This window comes from Heteronotia binoei, chromosome 6 (assembly GCF_032191835.1).
Source record: "Heteronotia binoei isolate CCM8104 ecotype False Entrance Well chromosome 6, APGP_CSIRO_Hbin_v1, whole genome shotgun sequence".
In the NCBI taxonomy this organism is placed as follows: domain Eukaryota; kingdom Metazoa; phylum Chordata; class Lepidosauria; order Squamata; family Gekkonidae; genus Heteronotia; species Heteronotia binoei.
The window spans coordinates 142,620,918-142,638,768 of record NC_083228.1 but is presented as its reverse complement, the minus strand read 5'-3'; the positions used below and the strand labels follow the sequence as shown (position 1 = coordinate 142,638,768).

At 51.4% G+C, this 17,851-nt stretch overlaps 1 protein-coding gene across 2 annotated transcripts in view; it reads left to right on the top strand.

The window, feature by feature from the left end:
- The first annotated feature begins 191 nt into the window (after positions 1–191).
- The window catches only part of FYTTD1 (forty-two-three domain containing 1), a 39,879-nt gene continuing 22,219 nt past the window's right edge, over positions 192–17,851 (top strand). For both annotated transcript variants that reach the window (XM_060242837.1, XM_060242836.1), the window contains exons 1-4: positions 192–453; positions 4,033–4,164; positions 9,681–9,826; positions 16,111–16,223. In XM_060242837.1, the coding sequence (XP_060098820.1) occupies positions 375–453; positions 4,033–4,164; positions 9,681–9,826; positions 16,111–16,223 (470 nt within the window). In that variant the 5' untranslated portion in view covers positions 192–374. The remainder of the gene's footprint in view (positions 454–4,032; positions 4,165–9,680; positions 9,827–16,110; positions 16,224–17,851) is intronic.

Below are 17,851 nucleotides of genomic sequence, written 5' to 3'. Positions count from 1 at the left end.
TCCAGCAGCATCCAACCAAACGAAGAGTTCTGCAGAACTCGAAAACTTGCACACTTTTGGTCAAGCCCACTGCACGGATTTTGCAGTTTGAATTTCAATCGGCCCCAGTGGCAGCTACTCAGCGGTAGGGGGCGCCGTCCCTCACCCAACCCCTCGCCCGCGAGATGACCCACGGCGCACGCGCGTTCAACCCAGCCCGGGGCCTGTAGCGGACGGAGGAAGAGGCGGCTCAGCTTCGCCCCGCGCGTGCGCCTTCGCGTCGGTTTCCTGCGGTCACGTGGGCCGCGGCGCGTGCGCAGAAGGGAAACGCCGAGAAAAAAAACCCTCTCTCTCCCTCGGCTGGGTTTCTGTGGCGAAGAGAGGCGGCGGCGGCCATGAACGGGTTCGGCGTCGAAGCGGCCCTGCTCCGGAACCCCGGCGGCGAAACCGTGGAGAAAATTGACCTGTCGCTGGGTGAGAAGGGCGCGGCTGAAGGAGGCGGACGGGGGGGGGGGTGCGGAGAGAAGGAGTAGAACGGGCCGAACCATGTGCGGGTGGGAATGGGGGGGAGACCCGCGGTCGCATGGGCTGAACCAAAAGGAGCGCGCGGGGGGGGGAAGCTGCTGCTGGTGGAATCCCGCTCGGGGGCGTGGCTTCAGCGGGACCGAAGTAGGGGGAGTGGGCGGGGCAGCGGTGAGTGGCGGACGGAGCTCTCCGCTGCGGCCTCGTGGAGCCTCCAGGGTCGGAGGCAGTCTACCTTTCGGTCTACCTGGGGTGAACTGGAGCAGGGGAGAAAGAGCATGGCAGGGGGCAACAGATGTTTTTTACCATCTGGGCATTAGGAAGGGGTCATAAGAACATAAGAGAAGCCCTGTTGGATCAGGCCAGTGGCCCCTCCAGTCCAACACTCTGTGTCACATAAGAACATAAGAGAAGCCATGTTGGATCAGGCCAATGGCCCTTCCTGTCCAACACTCTGTGTCACATAAGAACATAAGAGAAGCCATGTTGGATCAGGCCAGTGGTCCCTCCAGTCCAACACTCTGTGTCACAGAAGAACATAAGAGAAGCCCTGCTGGATCAGGCCAGTGGCCCATCCAGTCCAACACCCTGTCACATAAGAACATAAGAGAAGCCATGTTAGATCAGGCCAATGGCCCCTCCAGTCCAACACTCTGTGTCACATAAGAACATAAGAGAAGCCATGCTGGATCAGGCCAGTGGCCCATTCAGTCCAACACTCTGTGTCACATAAGAACATAAGAGGAGCCCTGTTGGATCAGGCCAGTGGCCCATTCAGTCCAACACTCTGTGTCACATAAGAACATAAGAGTAGCCATGTTGGATCAGGCCAGTGGCCCATCCAGTCCAACACTCTGTGTCACATAAGAACATAAGAGAAGCCATGTTAGATCAGGCCAGTGGCCCATCCAGTCCAACACTCTGTGTCACATAAGAACATAAGAGTAGCCATGTTGGATCAGGCCAATGGCCCCTCCAGTCCAACACTCTGTGTCACATAAGAACATAAGAGAAGCCATGTTGGATCAGGCCAGTGGCCCATCCAGTCCAACACTCTGTGTCACATAAGAACATAAGAGAAGCCATGTTAGATCAGGCCAGTGGCCCCTCCAGTCCAACACTCTGTGTCACATAAGAACATAAGAGAAGCCATGTTGGATCAGGCTAGTGGCCCATCCAGTCCAACACTCTGTGTCACATAAGAACATAAGAGAAGCCACGTTGGATCAGGCCAGTGGCCCATCCAGTCCAACACTCTGTGTCACATAAGAACATAAGAGAAGCCATGTTGGATCAGGCCAGTGGCAGGGGGCAACAGATGTTTTTTACCATCTGGGCATGAGGAAGGGGTCATAAGAACATGAGAGGAGCCATGTTGGATCAGGCCAGTGGCCCATCTAGTCCAACACTCTATGTCACATAAGAACAGAAGAGAAGCCCTGTTGGATCAGACCAGTGGCCCCTCCAGTCCAACACTCTGTGTCACATAAGAGAAGCCATGTTGGATCAGGCCAATGACCCATCCAGCCCAACACTCTGTGTCACATAAGAACATAAGAGAAGCCATGTTGGAACAGGCCAATGGCCCATCCAGTCCAACACTCTGTGCCACATAAGAGAAGCCATGTTGGATCGGGCCAATGGCCCCTCCAGTCCAACACTCTGTGTCACATAAGAACATAAGAGAAGCCCTGCTGGATCAGGCCAGTGGCCCATCCAGTCCAACACTCTGTCACATAAGAACGTAAGAGAAGCCATGTTAGATCAGGCCAATGGCTCCTCCACTCCAACACTCTGTGTCACATAAGAGAAGCCATGTTGGAGCAGGCCAGTGGCCCATCCAGTCCAACACTCTGTCACATAAGAACATAAGAGAAGCCATGTTAGATCAGGCCAATGGCTCCTCCACTTTAACACTCTGTGTCACATAAGAACAGAAGAGAAGCCCTGTTGGATCAGGCCAGTGGCCCCTCCAGTCCAACACTCTGTGCCGCATAAGAACATAAGAGAAGCCATGCTGGATCAGGCCAGTGGCCCACTGAGTTCAACACTCTGTGTCACACAGTGGCCAAAAAAACCCAGGTGCCATCAGGAGGTCCATCAGTGGGGCCAGGACACTTGAAGCCCCCCCAAGTCTCTACCGCTGGAATCTCTGTCTGCACCCCATAATCTGTATTAACTTGGACATTAATTTGTTTTTTTAAAAGACTGTGGGTGTGGACTTTTGTTCCTTAATATCTCCTAATGCTTTTTGATTTATTCAATGAAGCTTTGATCATTTATATATTTACGGAGTGTTATGAGTGATATTTAAGGTGTATTAATTTTGAGGCTGGTTTGTGTGGAGGTTCGTGGTAACCTTTATTCCCTGCTCCTTTATCCACATTGCTCTCTTTTTTGGTTTCTCAATCCCCAGGTGGGGGCAGGGGAGCCCCTCGTTTGGAGGCTCTCCCCCCGCTTCAGGATCATCAGAAAGCAGGGGGGGGAGGTTGGTGTCTGCTGGGCACTCCATTATTCCCTATAGAGACCAATCGCCTTAGGGCAGGGGTCCTCAAACTTTTTAAATAGGGGGCCAGTTCACTGTCCCTCAGACTGTTGGAGGGCCGGACTGCCGTTACTGTACAAGGCCGCGGGCCGTCAGTTCTCCGTCTTCTGCATCTCTCTCCCTTCCCCACACCACATACCCCGGCCTGGGAACTCACCTCACCTCGGTATCACCTCACACTCTGTCTTCGCTGCCTCAGCCCAGTGCCGGAAGTGTGCGTTGCTAACGTGAGTTTAGGTCGAACGTCACTTCCGGTCTGATTTTGCCATAACCCGGCGGGCCGCATAAAAGTCCTCAGCGGGCCGCATCTGGCCCGCGGGCCGTAGTTTGAGGACCCCTGCCTTAGGGGATAATGGAGAATTGACCTGTGGGTACCTGGGGCTCTAGGGAGGCTGTTTTTTTGAAGCTGAAGCACCAGGTTTTCAGCATAGCATCTGGTGACTATCCTCAAAATACCTCCCGAGTGTCAAAAAGACTGAACTGGGGTATCCAATTCTGTGAGTCCCAAAAGAAGATGCCCCTATCCTTCCTTATTCCAAATGGTGGGAAGCAGGGGTGGAATTCTAGCAGGAGCTCCTTTGCATATTAGGGCACACTCCTGATGTCGCCAATCCCCCAAGGCGCTTTTTTGTAAGCTCTTGGAAGATTGGCTACATCAGGGATGTGCGGCCTAATACGCAAAAGAGCTCCTGCTAGGATTCCACCCCTGGACGGAAGGCGTTTAAAAGGAGCACGGTCTCTTTAAGTGCGATGGCCAGAACTCCCTTTGGAGTTCAGTCGTGTTTGCCACACCCTTGCTCCTGGCTCCACCCCCACGGTCCCCAGATATTTCTTGAATTGGACTTGGCAACCCTACGATGGCCCGCAACTTGGAGGGCTTTGAACAGTGGGGCTGTCGATGTCTGCTGCTCCCTCTAGTCTCAGTTCTCCTCCCCCCCCCCAGGCTTGCAGATGTTTAATCCTTAACCTTCTATTTTGTTCCACAGATGATATCATTCGGCTTAACAAGAAAGAAGAGCGGAAGCAGTACTCCCCCCAGATGAAGAGAGGCATTCAGCAGAACGGCACATGGCAGTTCAGAATGAGACGGCCCAAATGGGGAATCCAGGAGTACACTGGTAGAGAATATTCCCCCCCCCCCACCAATAATTTTCATTGGTCGTTTTGTTATATAGCAATACAAACTTATGTATTATTTAACAGTATTAACAGATACATACGTTTCCATATCACTGGGGCAGACTTATTTTTACAAGTAAATAACTGCATAAAAAGGTAAAGGTAGTCTCCTGTGCAAGCACCAGTCGTTTCCGACTCTGGGATGACGTTGCTTTCACAACGTTTTCACGGCAGATTTTTTACGGGGTGGTTTGCCATTGCCTTCCCCAGTCATCTACGCTTTCCCCCCAGCAAGCTGGGGACTCATTTGACCGACCTCGGAGGGATGGAAGGCTGAGTCAACCTCGAGCTGGCTACCTGAAAACCCATCTTCCGCCGGGATCGAACTCAGGTCGTGAGCAGAGCTTAGGACTGCAGTACTGCAGCTTTAACACTCTGCGCCACGGGGCTCTTAATAACTGCGCACATTTACCGTAAATGAAGAGCTTCTATAACAGTATGTATCTCAGATCTTTCTCATAGGAATTCTAAAATTGGAAACCAGACAGTCGCTATATCGGAATAGTAGTCGGAGTCCCTTAATGGTTTCGATTTGTCGTTAAATTCTGCTAGGATATACATTCCAGATTTTATTATACCAGGTTTTTAAGGATGGAGTTTTGTACAGGCGGGGGATATTCGATGCGCAGGCGAGGATTGGGTGGCACACAAAACTTGTGGGCTAATGTGTTTCCCCAGCCCAATCAGTCAGGAAACCGCACGGGCTGCAAAATCCTTGAATCCAGAACCAAGGGAGTAGCTTACCAATAAACTAGGGCGGGGGTGGCCAGATTTGCTTAATGTAAGAGCCACGAAGAATAAACACCGGCTGTTTCAGAGCCACAAGACATGAATGTCAGATGTTTGAGAGCTAAAAAAACAGGAAGGAAGGAAGAAATAGATGGGGAGAGAGGTGAGGGAGAGGTGGAAAGAAAGCAACTTTAACTTTAAATGCATTCTCCAAGCCACTGGCCAATAGAATAATGGGGGCTTCAAGAGCCACACAATATGTGTGAGAGAGCCAGTTGTGGCTCCTGAGCCGCAGTTTGGCCACCCCTGAGCTAGGCCAAACATATACACACAACCAGATCTCTCTGTTCCAAAGTGTTTATTAGTGTTTCTCCAAGAATTAAGTCCATAACAATAGATTATATACCCTTTTGATAGCTTGTCCAGTGTGGTATATTTAATCTTTAATTGGTTAATTAATCATGAAGACCTCACAACCTTGTCCCTTTCCCACTGGACTGTCTCACCCCCCCCCCCCCCCAGTTACATGAACTGGTTCAAACGTGCCTTATTAGTGATTTTCCAAAACTGCCTTCTGGGGCTGGACAAAAATTATTTTTCCCACTGACCTGTCCCCTTCCCACTGGACAGTCTCCACCACCCCCAGTTACATGAACTGGTGCAAACTTGCCTTATTAGTGTTTTTCCAAAACTGCCTTCTGGGGCTGGACAAAAATTATTTTTGTAAATGCTAGAAGTGTTCAAGGACAGATATGGGCTCATTACTGTGAGAACGTGGAGCTCATTCTGGGACAGAGCAGGCTTTTCCTAGAATGATAACGGTTTGCTTTTCTTCGTGTCACTCTCACCCAGCCCCTAGAAAGCTTTCCTTCTGTCTGTTCTGCACTTTCCTTCCCAGGTAATGGCTCTGATGTTTTGGGAACAAAAATCTTGCTTCTGGCTTTTCCCTCACCTAGAGGTCTCTTAATATAAAATGCAAATCTTTATATGAAACGCGTCAAGCCTTAATCAATATATCTCCATATTCAAGTGTGATTCTTTGTGCAAAGCACGACTCAGCTTGGCTCTTAATTGGTTTTTGAGGCAATAGTGCAAACTTCAGGTTCACGCAGGCCAACTCATCCATCGTTTGGGGAGTTAGTAAGCACCCCCCATGAGGTGCTGCAGCTCCGCCCCTCCCTTCTTCCCCTCCCTCCCTTCCTCCATTTTGTGGCTTTCAAACATGTGACATTCATGTCTTGTGGCTCGCAAACTGCAGCTGTGCCCCTCCTTTCCTCCCTTCCTGTTCGGTGTAGTGGTTAAGTGTGCAAACTCTAATCTGGGAGAACCGGGTTTGATTCCCCACTCCTCCACTTGCACCTGCTGGAAAGGCCTTGGGTCAGCCATAGCTCTTGTAGGAGTTGTCCTTGAAAGGGCAGCTGCTGGGAGAGCCCTCTCAGCCCCACCCACCTCACAGGGTGTCTGTTGTGGGGGAGGAAGGTAAAGGAGATTGTGAGCCGCTCTGAGTCTCTGATTCAGGGAGAAGGGCGGGGTATAAATCTGCCCCCACCTCACAGGGTGTCTGTTGTGGGGGGAGAAGACATAGGAGATTGTGAGCCGCTCTGAGTCTCTGATTCAGGGAGAAGGGCGGGGTATAAATCTGCCCCCACCTCACAGGGTGTCTGTTGTGGGGGGAGAAGATATAGGAGATTGTGAGCCGCTCTGAGTCTCTGATTCAGGGAGAAGGGTGGGGTATAAATCTGCCCCCACCTCACAGGGTGTCTGTTGTGGGGGGAGAAGACAGGAGATTGTGAGCCGCTCTGAGTCTCTGATTCAAGCAGAAGGGCAAGGTATAAATCTGCCCCCACCTCACAGGGTGTCTGTTGTGGGGGGAGAAGATAGAAGAGATTGTAAGCCACTCAGAGTCTGATTCAGGGAGAAGGGCGGGGAATAAATCTGCCCCCACCTCACAGGGTGTCTGTTGTGGGGGGAGATGATGTAGGAGATTGTGAGCCACTCTTTGTCTCTGATTCAGGGAGAAGGGCGGGGTATAAATCTGCCCCCACCTCACAGGGTGTCTGTTGTGAGGGGAGAAGATATAGGAGATTGTAAGCCGCTCTGAGTCTCTGATTCAGGGAGAAGGGCGGGGTATAAATCTGTCCCCACCTCACAGGGTGTCTGTTGTGAGGGGAGAAGATATAGGAGATTGTATGCCGCTCTGAGTCTCTCATTCAGGGAGGAGGGCGGGGTATAAATCTGCCCCCACCTCACAGGGTGTCTGTTGTGGGGGGAGAAGATATAGGAGATTGTGAGCCGCTCTGAGTCTCTGATTCAGGGAGAAGGGCGGGGTATAAATCTGCCCCCACCTCACAGGGTGTCTGCTGTGGGGGGAGAAGATAGAGGAGATTGTGAGTCGCTCTGAGTCTCTGATTTAGGGAGAAGGGCGGGGTATAAATCTGTCCCCACCTCAAAGGGTGTCTGTTGTGGGGGGAGAAGACATAGGAGATTGTGAGTCGCTCTGAGTCTCTGATTCAGGGAGGAGGGTGGGGTATAAATCTGCAATTCTTCTTCCCTTCCTCCCTTCCTCTTGTGGCTCTCAAACATCTGATGTTTATTCTATGTTGCTCTTACGTTAAGTATGTTAACTACATTACGTTAAGTAAGTTTGGCCACCCGTGATTTAGGCCTTTCACCCATTAAGTCTCAGGGAGGGACCCCTGTTTTTGACACCCCCCCCACACACACAAGTCAGGTGATGGTAACATCCAATCCCAATACGCCTTTGGGAGAATTCTTCAGGATTCTACATCATCGCTCCTGGTCTTCCCTCTCCCAACACGGTCTTGTGAGAATCTCTTTCCTTTGATCTTGAGCTGATCTGGTGCCAGGCAGGCAGCAGCCCCCCACAAGAAGAGGCCATTCACCCTTGAGAGGAGGCAAGAATGACGCTTGGCCTCCCGGATGGTCATTCCAATTACATGAATTTTGGCTGCATTTTGGTTTTGGACTAGTCTGGCCGTAAGAAGAAGAAGAATTGCGGATTTATAGCCCGCCCTTCTCTCTGAATCGGTCTCAGAGCAGATTATGAGAGCCAGTTTGGTGTAGTGGTTAAGTGTGTGGACTCTTACCTGGGAGAACCGGGTTTGATTCCCCACTCCTCCACTTGCACCTGCTGGAATGGCCTTGGGTCAGCCAGAGCTCTGGCAGAGGTTGTCCTTGAAAGGGCAGCTGCTGTGAGAGCTCTCTCCAGCCCCACCCACCTCACAGGGTGTCTGTTGTGGGGGAGGAAGAGAGCCAGTTTGGTGTAGTGGTTAAGTGTGCTGCAGACTCTTATCTGGGAGAACCGGGTTTGATTCCCCACTCCTCCACTTGCACCTGCTAGCATGGCCTTGTGTCAGCCACAGCTCTGGCAGAGGTTGTCCTTGAAAGGGCAGCTTCTGTCAGAGCTCTCTCCAGCCCCACCCACCTCACAGGGTGTCTGTTGTGGGGGAGGAAGAGAGCCAGTTTGGTGTAGTGGTTAAGTGTGCTGCAGACTCTTATCTGGGAAACCGGGTTTGATTCCCCACTCCTCCACTTGCACCTGCCTTGGGTCAGCCACAGCTCTGGCAGAGGTTGTCCTTGAAAGGGCAGCTGCTGGGAGAGCTCTCTCAGCCCCACCCACCTCACAGGGTGTCTGTCTCCTGAGAGCCAGTTTGGTGTAGTGTTTAAGTGTGCGGACTCTTACCTGGGAGAACCAGGTTTGATTCCCCACTCCTCCACTTGCAGGGTGTCTGTGGTGGGGGAGGAAGGTAAAGGAGATCGTGAGCCACTCTGAGACTCTGAGATTCAGAGTGGAGGGTGGGATATAAATCCAATATCATCATCTTCTTTCTCTTCCTTCCCCACAACAGACACCCTGTGAGGTGGGTGGGGCTGAGAGAGCTCTGACAGAAGCTGCCCTTTCAAGGACAACCTCTGCCAGAGCTATGGCTGACCCAAGGCCATTCCAGCAGCTGCAAGTGGAGGAGTGGGGAATCAAACCCGGTTCTCCCAGATAAGAGTTTGTGCACTTAACCACTACATGAAACAGACACGGCAACTTATCTCACTATACAGAGCCCATGGCTGCATTCCTGGGGTATCCTCTACATTCTGCAGCAGAAACGCCAAGTTTGCCCTCCAGCTCTCCAAGAGTGTTGTCTCCTGCTCCCCTTGTTTCATTCCCTCCCTCTTGGCCTCACCTGTAAGGAAAATGTGACCCATTTTGACCTCCCATCCCATAGTCTGAGAACTAGTGTTCCCTCTAAGCTGAGTTAGCATGAGCTAACTCACAGATTTTTAGCCTCCAACTCACACATTTGATGATGATGATACTGGATTTAGATGTCACCATATACTCTGAATTTCAGAGTCTCAGAGCGGTCACAATCTTCCTTACCTCCACCCCCCCACAACAGACACCCTGTGAGGTGGGTGGGGCTGAGAGAGCGCTGACAGAAGCTGCGCTTTCAAGGATAACTCTGCGAGAACTGTGGCTGACCCAAGGCCATTCCAGCAGCTGCAAGTGGAGGAGCGGGGAATCAAACCCAGTTCTCCCAGATAAGAGTCTATGCACTTAACCACTGCACCAAACTGGCTCTTTGCTTTGGCGTCATCAGTGCCGAGGCTTTCAGGAATGTTCCGGCATGTGGCCCCCTGGGGAGCCTCAAAGTCTACCCCGCTCCTTGCCTCCACGCCCTCAGCCTGTGTCTCATTCCTCCCGTTGCAGGTTTCGTGAAGAACCGCTTGGGACGCCGAAGGAGAACGGCCGGGAAGCGACGCACTTACGCCGTTAAAACCGGCTTGGCGGCGAGGAAGATGTTGGGATCGCACAGAGGCATCAGCCCCTTGAACAGACCCCCCCTCAGCGAAAAGGTGGGCGTGCGCATCCATGCGAATTCGTGTCGTGCTTTGTCAGGCTCTCTTGACTAAGGACCAAAACGCTCCATCTTTTTATGTGGTGCCGCAGCAGTCTTCTGTCTGCGCCAAGGGGTTGGCTGTTTGCAGACAGGTAGAGTTTTTTCTAATCCCTCGGTGACCCAGAGAATCAAAGGCTTGCCGTTGCCAACTTGCATTGGGGCTCACAGTGATTTCTCTGATTCTTCACTGTATATGGCAGGACTTGAGACTCGGTGTCAACCTCTATGGCAGGGGTGTCAAGCATGTGGCCTGGGGGCTGAATCAGGCCCCCAAAGGGTTCCTATCAGGCCCGCAAGCAAGTCTGCTCTCTTTTTCCTCTCTCTTGCTTCCTTCTGTGTCACAGCTTGCTTTGCCAGGCTTTCTCAGTTGCACAGGAGGTACAGAGCAAAGCCTCTATTTCTCCATTGGCTGAGACTCCTCCCTTGGGGGGGGGAAGAGAGCTTGCTTTGCCAGGCTTGCTCAGTTGCACAGGAGCTACAGAGCAAAGCCTCTATTTCTCCATTGGCTGAGACTCCTCCCTTGGGGGTGGGGGAAGGAGAGCTTGCTTTGCCAGGCTTGCTCAGTTGCACAGGAGCTACAGAGCAAAGCCTCTATTTCTCCGTTGGCTGAGACTCCTCCCTTGTGGGGGGGCGGAAAGGAGAGCTTGCTTTGCCAGGCTTGTTCAGTTGCACAAGAGCTACAGAGCAAAGCCTCTATCTCCATTGGCTGAGGCTCCTCCCTTGGGGGGGGAAGGAGAGCTTGCTTTGCCAGGCTTGCTCAGTTGCACAGGAGCTACAGAACAAAGCCTCTATTTCTCCATTGGCTGAGACTCCTCCCTTGGGGGGGAAGGAGAGCTTGCTTTGCCAAGCTTGCTCAGTTGCACAGGAACTACAGAGCAAAGCCTCTATTTCTCCATTGGCTGAGGCTCCTCCCTTGGGGAAGGAGAGCTTGCTTTGCAAGGCTTGCTCAGTTGCACAGGAACTACAGAGCAAAGCCTCTATTTCTCCATTGGCTGAGGCTCCTCCCTTGGGGGGGAGAGCTTGCTTTGCCAGGCTTGCTCAGTTGCACAGGAGCTACAGAGCAAAGCCTCTATTTCTCCATTGGCTGAGGCTCCTCCCTTGGGGGGGGGAAGGAAAGCTTTCTTTTCCAGGCAACACAGCAGTAACACAGCAGAGCTACTGAGCCAAGCCTCTTGTCCTTCTATTGGCTGAGGCTGCACCCCTTCTCATCCCCTGGGAAGGGAGGGAAAGAGCCAGCGCTTCCTTTGCCCAGTTCCCTCAATCACATGGAAAGATACAAAATCTTTAATTGTGTTTGTCTGTCTCCTTTATAAAGTTTATATGGCCGCTATTCTGGCATTACATTTTATGACACACATGCCCCGGCCCAACAAGGTCTTATTTATGTCAGATCTGGCCCTCTTACCAAATTAGTTTGACACCCTTGCTCTATGGTCTGTGAGCCACGACAGATTTTTGTGCTGTGTTGATTGTGTGCCTTACCTTTTGGCTTCCGCAAAGCGACTGGAGTTTTGTACTTCAGCTGCCATGTCTCTTTAAGAACATGATAAGAACTCTTTTGGATCAGACCAGTGGCCCTTCTAGTCCACCATCCTTTCTCACACAGTGGACAACCAGTTCCTCTGGAAGGCCAACAACAGGGCAGAGAGGCTGAGGCCTTCATAAGAACATCAGAAGAGCCCTGTTGGATTAGACCAGTGAGGGTCCATCTAATCCAGCCTCTTGTATCACACGGTGGCCAACCAGTTCCTCTGAAGGGCCAACAACAGGGCACAGAGGCTGAGGCCTCCTGGGTCAGACCAGTGACGGTCCATCTAGTCCAGCATCCTGTCTCACACAGGGGCCAACCTGTTCCTCTGGAGGGCCAGCAACAGTGCAGAGAGGCTGAGGCCTTCATAAGAACATCAGAAGAGCCCTGCTGGATCAGACCAGTGAGGGCCCATCTAGTCCAGCATCCTGCCTCACACAGGGGCCAGCCAGTTCGTCTGGAGGGCCAACAACAGGGCAGAGAGGCCGAGGCCTTTATCAGAACAATGTTTAGTGTATTGGAATGTGGAGGTTCCCCTCAGCCACAGTGGCTAGTAGGCATTCATAGACTTATCCTCCATTAATTTTTGAGCCGCTCTGAGACTCTTCGGAGTGGAGGGCGGGATATAAATCCAATATCTTCATCTACCTCACAGGGTGTCTGTTGAGGGGGAGGAAGGGAAAGGAGATTGTGAGCCGCTCTGAGACTCTTCGGAGTGGAGGGCGGGATATAAATCCAATATCTTCATCTACCTCACAGGGTGTCTGTTGTGGGGGAGGAAGGTAAAGGAGATTGTGAGCCGCTCTGAGACTCTTCGGAGTGGAGGGCGGGATATAAATCCAATATCTTCATCTACCTCACAGGGTGTCTGTTGTGGGGGAGGAAGGTAAAGGAGATTGTGAGCCGCTCTGAGACTCTTCGGAGTGGAGGGCGGGATATAAATCCAATATCTTCATCTACCTCACAGGGTGTCTGTTGAGGGGGAGGAAGGTAAAGGAGATTGTGAGCCGCTCTGAGACTCTTCGGAGTGGAGGGCGGGATATAAATCCAATATCTTCATCTACCTCACAGGGTGTCTGTTGTGGGGGAGGAAGGTAAAGGAGATTGTGAGCCGTTCTGAGACTCTTTGGAGTGGAGGGCGGGATATAAATCCAATATCTTCATCTACCTCACAGGGTGTCTGTTGAGGGGGAGGAAGGGAAAGGAGATTGTGAGCCGCTCTGAGACTCTTCGGAGTGGAGGGCGGGATATAAATCCAATATCTTCATCTACCTCACAGGGTGTCTGTTGTGGGGGAGGAAGGTAAAGGAGATTGTGAGCCGCTCTGAGACTCTTCGGAGTGGAGGGTGGGATATAAATCCAATACCTTCATGTACCTCACAGGGCGTCTGTTGTGGGGGAGGGAGGGAAAGGAGATTGTGAGTCGCTCTGAGACTCTTCGGAGTGGAGGGCGGGATAGAAATCCAATATCTTCATCTACCTCACAGGGCGTCTGTTGTGGGGGAGGAAGGGAAAGGAGATTGTGAGCCACTCTGAGACTCTTCGGAGTGGAGGGCGGGATATAATCCAATATCTTCATCTACCTCACAGGGTGTCTGTTGTGGGGGAGGAAGGGAAAGGAGATTGTGACCGCTCTGAGACTCGTTGGAGTGGAGGGCGGGATATAAATCCAATATCTTCTTCTTCTTCTTCTTTACTCTGCAGTCCAGATGATATGTTTAAGCTGGAGAATTTGTTCTTGGCTTTATAGTCTGATTCTCTCTCTTTATGTTTTATTCTGCCCTCAACTGTTGTAGAGGGCTTAACAAACGAACAAACACTGTGTGATACTCTGGCTAATACGTTTAGTAAAAGTTTTATCAAGAAGAAGAAGAATTGCAGATTTATACCCTGCCCTTCTCTCTGAATCAGAGACTCAGAGCGGTTTACAATCTCCTATATCTTCTCCCCCCCCACAACAGACACCCTGTGAGGTGAGTGGGGCTAAGAGAGCCCTCCCAGCAGCTGCCTTTTCAAGGACAACTCTGCGAGAGCTATGACTAACCCAAGGCCATTCCAGCAGGTGCAAGCGGAAGAGTGGCGAATCAAACCCAGTTCTCCCAGATAAGAGTCCAAGCACTTAACTACTACACCAAACTGACTCTATCAAGAATCTTACAACTCTTTTGTCACATTCTAAAGAAGTACAACCTTTCAATATTGCAAAAGAACAGTTCGCCCCAATGAGCACCTGGAGAGAGGCTCATTTTGTCAAAGTCTTCCTCAGGAGCGTTCCTGCTTGCTTAAACGTTACCAGTCTCTCGTACAGTTCAGGGTGTGTACTGGGAGCAAGCCGGTCCTGAACAGATGCAAAAGCGTTCAGGATTTGGCTGGCAAAATGCTCTCTGCAGCCTCTTTATTTCCTTCAGAATTAGCACCCTGGAATAAACCATGGCGCTTGTGACAAGATACAACAGAAAACTGAAGACAGTAAAGATAGATGCACACGTGGCTTTGTTTGCAGCAGGAACTCCTTTGCCTATTAGGCCACGCACCCCTGATGCAGCCAATTGCCCCGTTCTGTTGGTTGTATTGACTCACTGTATAATCCACCTTGGGTCCAAGTGAGAAAGGCAGACTCTACAGAATGGGAGAAAACTGCGATTGCTTCTTGCAGGCTTCGCGAAAAAGGCATGCCTTTGGGAGGCCACAGAGTTAAATTGCTGTGTACAGCATGGTGGGAGCGCCTGGCTGCTAGTTAGAGAGAGGGGGAGGATGTTCGCTGTATACGGACTACCACTTTACCACCCATCCTACCGTTGCCAGTGCATGATGTGTGTGGAATCACAGTACGGGTGATTAGGGTACCTCGGAGTTTGGTCATCAGTATGCGTTTGCAGCCAGTATCGATGGTATTGTTCAAGGAGAAGGAGAAGACTGCACAATCTCCTCTATCTTCTCCCCCACAACAGACACCCTGTGAGGTGGGGGCAGATTTATACCCCGCCCTTCTCCCTGAATCTGAGACTCAGAGCGGCTCACAATCTCCTCTATCTTCTCCCCCCACAACAGACACCTTGTGAGGTGGGGGCAGATTTATACCCCGCCCTTCTCCCTGAATCTGAGACTCAGAGCGGCTCACAATCTCTTCTATCTTCTCCCCCCACAACAGACACCCTGTGAGGTGGGGGCAGATTTATACCCCGCCCTTCTCCCTGAATCTGAGACTCAGAGCGGCTCACAATCTCCTCTATCTTCTCCCCCCACAACAGACACCCTGTGAGGTGGGGGCAGATTTATACCCCGCCCTTCTCCCTGGATCAGAGACTCAGAGCGGCTCACAATTTCCTATACCTTCTCCCCCCACAACAGACACCCTGTGAGGTGGAGGCAGGTTTATACTCCGCCCTTCTCTCTGAATCAGACTCTGAGTGGCTTACAATCTCCTATATCTTCTCCCCCCACAACAAACAGCCTGTGAGGTAGATGGGGCTGAGGGCTCGCACAGCAGCTGTCCTTTCAAGGACAACCTCTGCCAGAGCTATGGCTGACCCAAGGCCATTCCAGCAGGTACGAGTGGAGGAGTGGGGAATCAAACCTGGTTCTCCCAGAGGCGGTGGAGGAGAAGATGATGACGATATTGGATTAATACCTGGCCCTTCATTCTGAATCTCAGAGTCTCAGAGTGGCTCACAATCTCTATTATCTTCTTCCCCCACAACAGACACCCTGTGAGGTGGGTGGGGCTGAGAGAGCTCTCTCAGCAGCTGCCCTTTTAAGGACAACTTCTGCCAGAGCTCTGGCTGACCCAAGGCCATTCCAGCAGGTACGAGTGGAGGAGTGGGGAATCAAACCTGGTTCTCCCAGAGGAGGAGGAGGAGAAGATGATGATGATATTGGATTTATACCTGGCCCTTCATTCTGACTCTCAGAGTCTCAGAATGGCTCATTGTCTGCTTTATCTCCTCCCCCCCCCCACAACAGACACCCTGTGAGGTGGGTAGGGCTGAGAGAGCTCTCACAGCAGCTGCCCTTTCAACGACAACTCTTGTGAGTGCTATGAACATAAGAACATAAGAGAAGCCATGTTGGATCAGGCCAACGGCCCATCAAGTCCAACACTCTGTGTCACACAGTGGCAAAAAATTTTATATACACACACACACTGTGGCTAATAGCCACTGATGGACCTGTGCCCCATATTTTTATCTAAACCCTTCTTGAAGGTGGCTATACTTGTGGCCGCCGCCACCTCCTGTGGCAGTGAATTCCACAAGTTAATCACCCTTTGGGTGAAGAAGTACTTCCTTTTATCCGTTTTAACCTGTCTGCTCAGCAATTTCATTGAATGCCCATGAGTTCTTGTATTGTGAGAAAGGGAGAAAAGTACTTCTTTCTCTACTTTCTCCATCCCGTCCCATCCCTATGGCTGACCCAAGGCCATTCCAGCAGGTGCAAGTGGAGGAGCGGGGAATCAAACCCGGTTCTCCTAGATAAGAGTCCGGACACTTAACCAACTACACCAAACTGGCTACTTTGATATTACGTAGATATCAAATATTGAAGGGAGGCACTCCCTTCGGTGGCCCGTGCAGGCCTGGAAACGCGTTTCTCTCTTGGGTTTGCTCAGCTGGAAAGAAAAGCACCCCGAGTCCGTCGCACTGAAGGCCGGGTTGTATTTTGGAGCCCCTAAGGAAAAGTCTCGGCCTAACTTCTAATCTCTCGTCCCAAAGAACGTCCAGCGGAACTACTCCGTCTTGAAAAGGAAGATGATGGCCCAGAGGCAGCCTGAGCTGCCAAGGAAGCAAGGGGCTGTTCTCTGGAGGTCCAGCCTGCTGAACAGAAGGTGAGTCCTCTGTGCCTTCAAGGGGGGATTCTTGGTTTTCGGAGTCCCGCGGCACCTTTGAGACCAAGAAAGCTTAAACTCTGTTGGGTCTTAAAGGCGTCACCAGACTTTGTTCTACTTTTTGGGGTAAGCGGAGCTGAACCAACACATGCGTGAATCAAGGGAAGGGGTGTGTGTGTGCCAAAAAGTAGGCGCTAGGTCACTTTTTCAGTGGCTGGCCATTCCCACAATGTTCCCTCTAACCTAGTGGCCCCCAACCTTTTCGGCACCAGGGACCGGTTTCATGGAAGACAATCTTTCCATGGGCCGGTGGGAGAGACTGGGGCTGTTTCTGCCAATGCGATTTTGGGCTGTCTCCACAGAAGTATAGTGTCCAGATCATGTGATGTGATGGTATCGCTTTCCTCTGCTCTGGGAAGACCTCACTTGGAGTATTGTGTTCCGTTTTGGGCACCACATTTTAAGAAGGATGTAGACAAGCTGGAACGGTCCCGAGGAGGGCGACGAAGATGGTGAGGGGTCTGGAGACCAAGTCCTATGAGGAAAGGTTGAAGGAGCTGGGGATGTTTAGCCTGGAGAGAAGGTGGCTGAGAGGTGATAGGATCACCATCTTCAAGTACTTGAAGGGCTGTCATATAGAGGGGTCTGGAGACCAAGTCCTATGAGGAAAGGTTGAAGGAGCTGGGGATGTTTAGCCTGCAGAGGAGGCGGCTGAGAGGTGATAGGATCACCATCTTCAAGTACGTGAAGGGCTGTCATATAGAGGGGTCTGGAGACCAAGTCCTATGAGGAAAGGTTGAAGGAGCTGGGGATGTTTAGCCTGCAGAGGAGGCGGCTGAGAGGTGATAAGATCACCATCTTCAAGTACTTGAAGGTCTGTCATATAGAGGGGTTTGGAGACCAAGTCCTATGAGGAAAGGTTGAAGGAGCTGGGGATGTTTAGCCTGGAGAGAAGGTGGCTGAGATGTGATAGGATCACCATCTTCAAGTCCTTGAAGGGCTGTCATATAGAGGGGTCTGGAGACCAAGTCCTATGAGGAAAGGTTGAAGGAGCTGGGGATGTTTAGCCTGGAGAGGAGGAGGCTGAGAGGTGATAGGATCACCATCTTCAAGTACTTGAAGGGCTGTCCTATAGAGGGGTCTGGAGACCAAGTCCTATGAGGAAAGGTTGAAGGAGCTGGGGATGTTTAGCCTGAAGAGGAAGCGGCTGAGAGGTGATAGAATCACCATCTTTAAGTCCTTGAAGGGCTGTCATCTAGAGCAGGGGTGGCCAACGGTAGCTCTCCGGATGTTTTTTTTTGCCTACAACTCCCATCAGCCCCAGCCAGCATGGCCAATGGCTGGGGCTGATGGGAGTTGTAGGCAAAAAAAACATCTGAAGACCTACCGTTGGCCACCCCTGATGTATGGTATGCGAAGGATGACAGCTGGTAGAGCATGAAGGAAAAAGAATCAATTGCTGTAATAAAGGAAAAAGTGAATGGGTCCAGAGGAGGGTGACGAAGATGGTGAGGGGCCTGGAGACCAAGTCCTATGAGGAAAGGTTGAAGGAGCTGGGGATGTTTAGCCTGGAGAGGAGGCGGCTGAGAGGTAATAGAATCACCATCTTCAAGTCCTTGAAGGGCTGT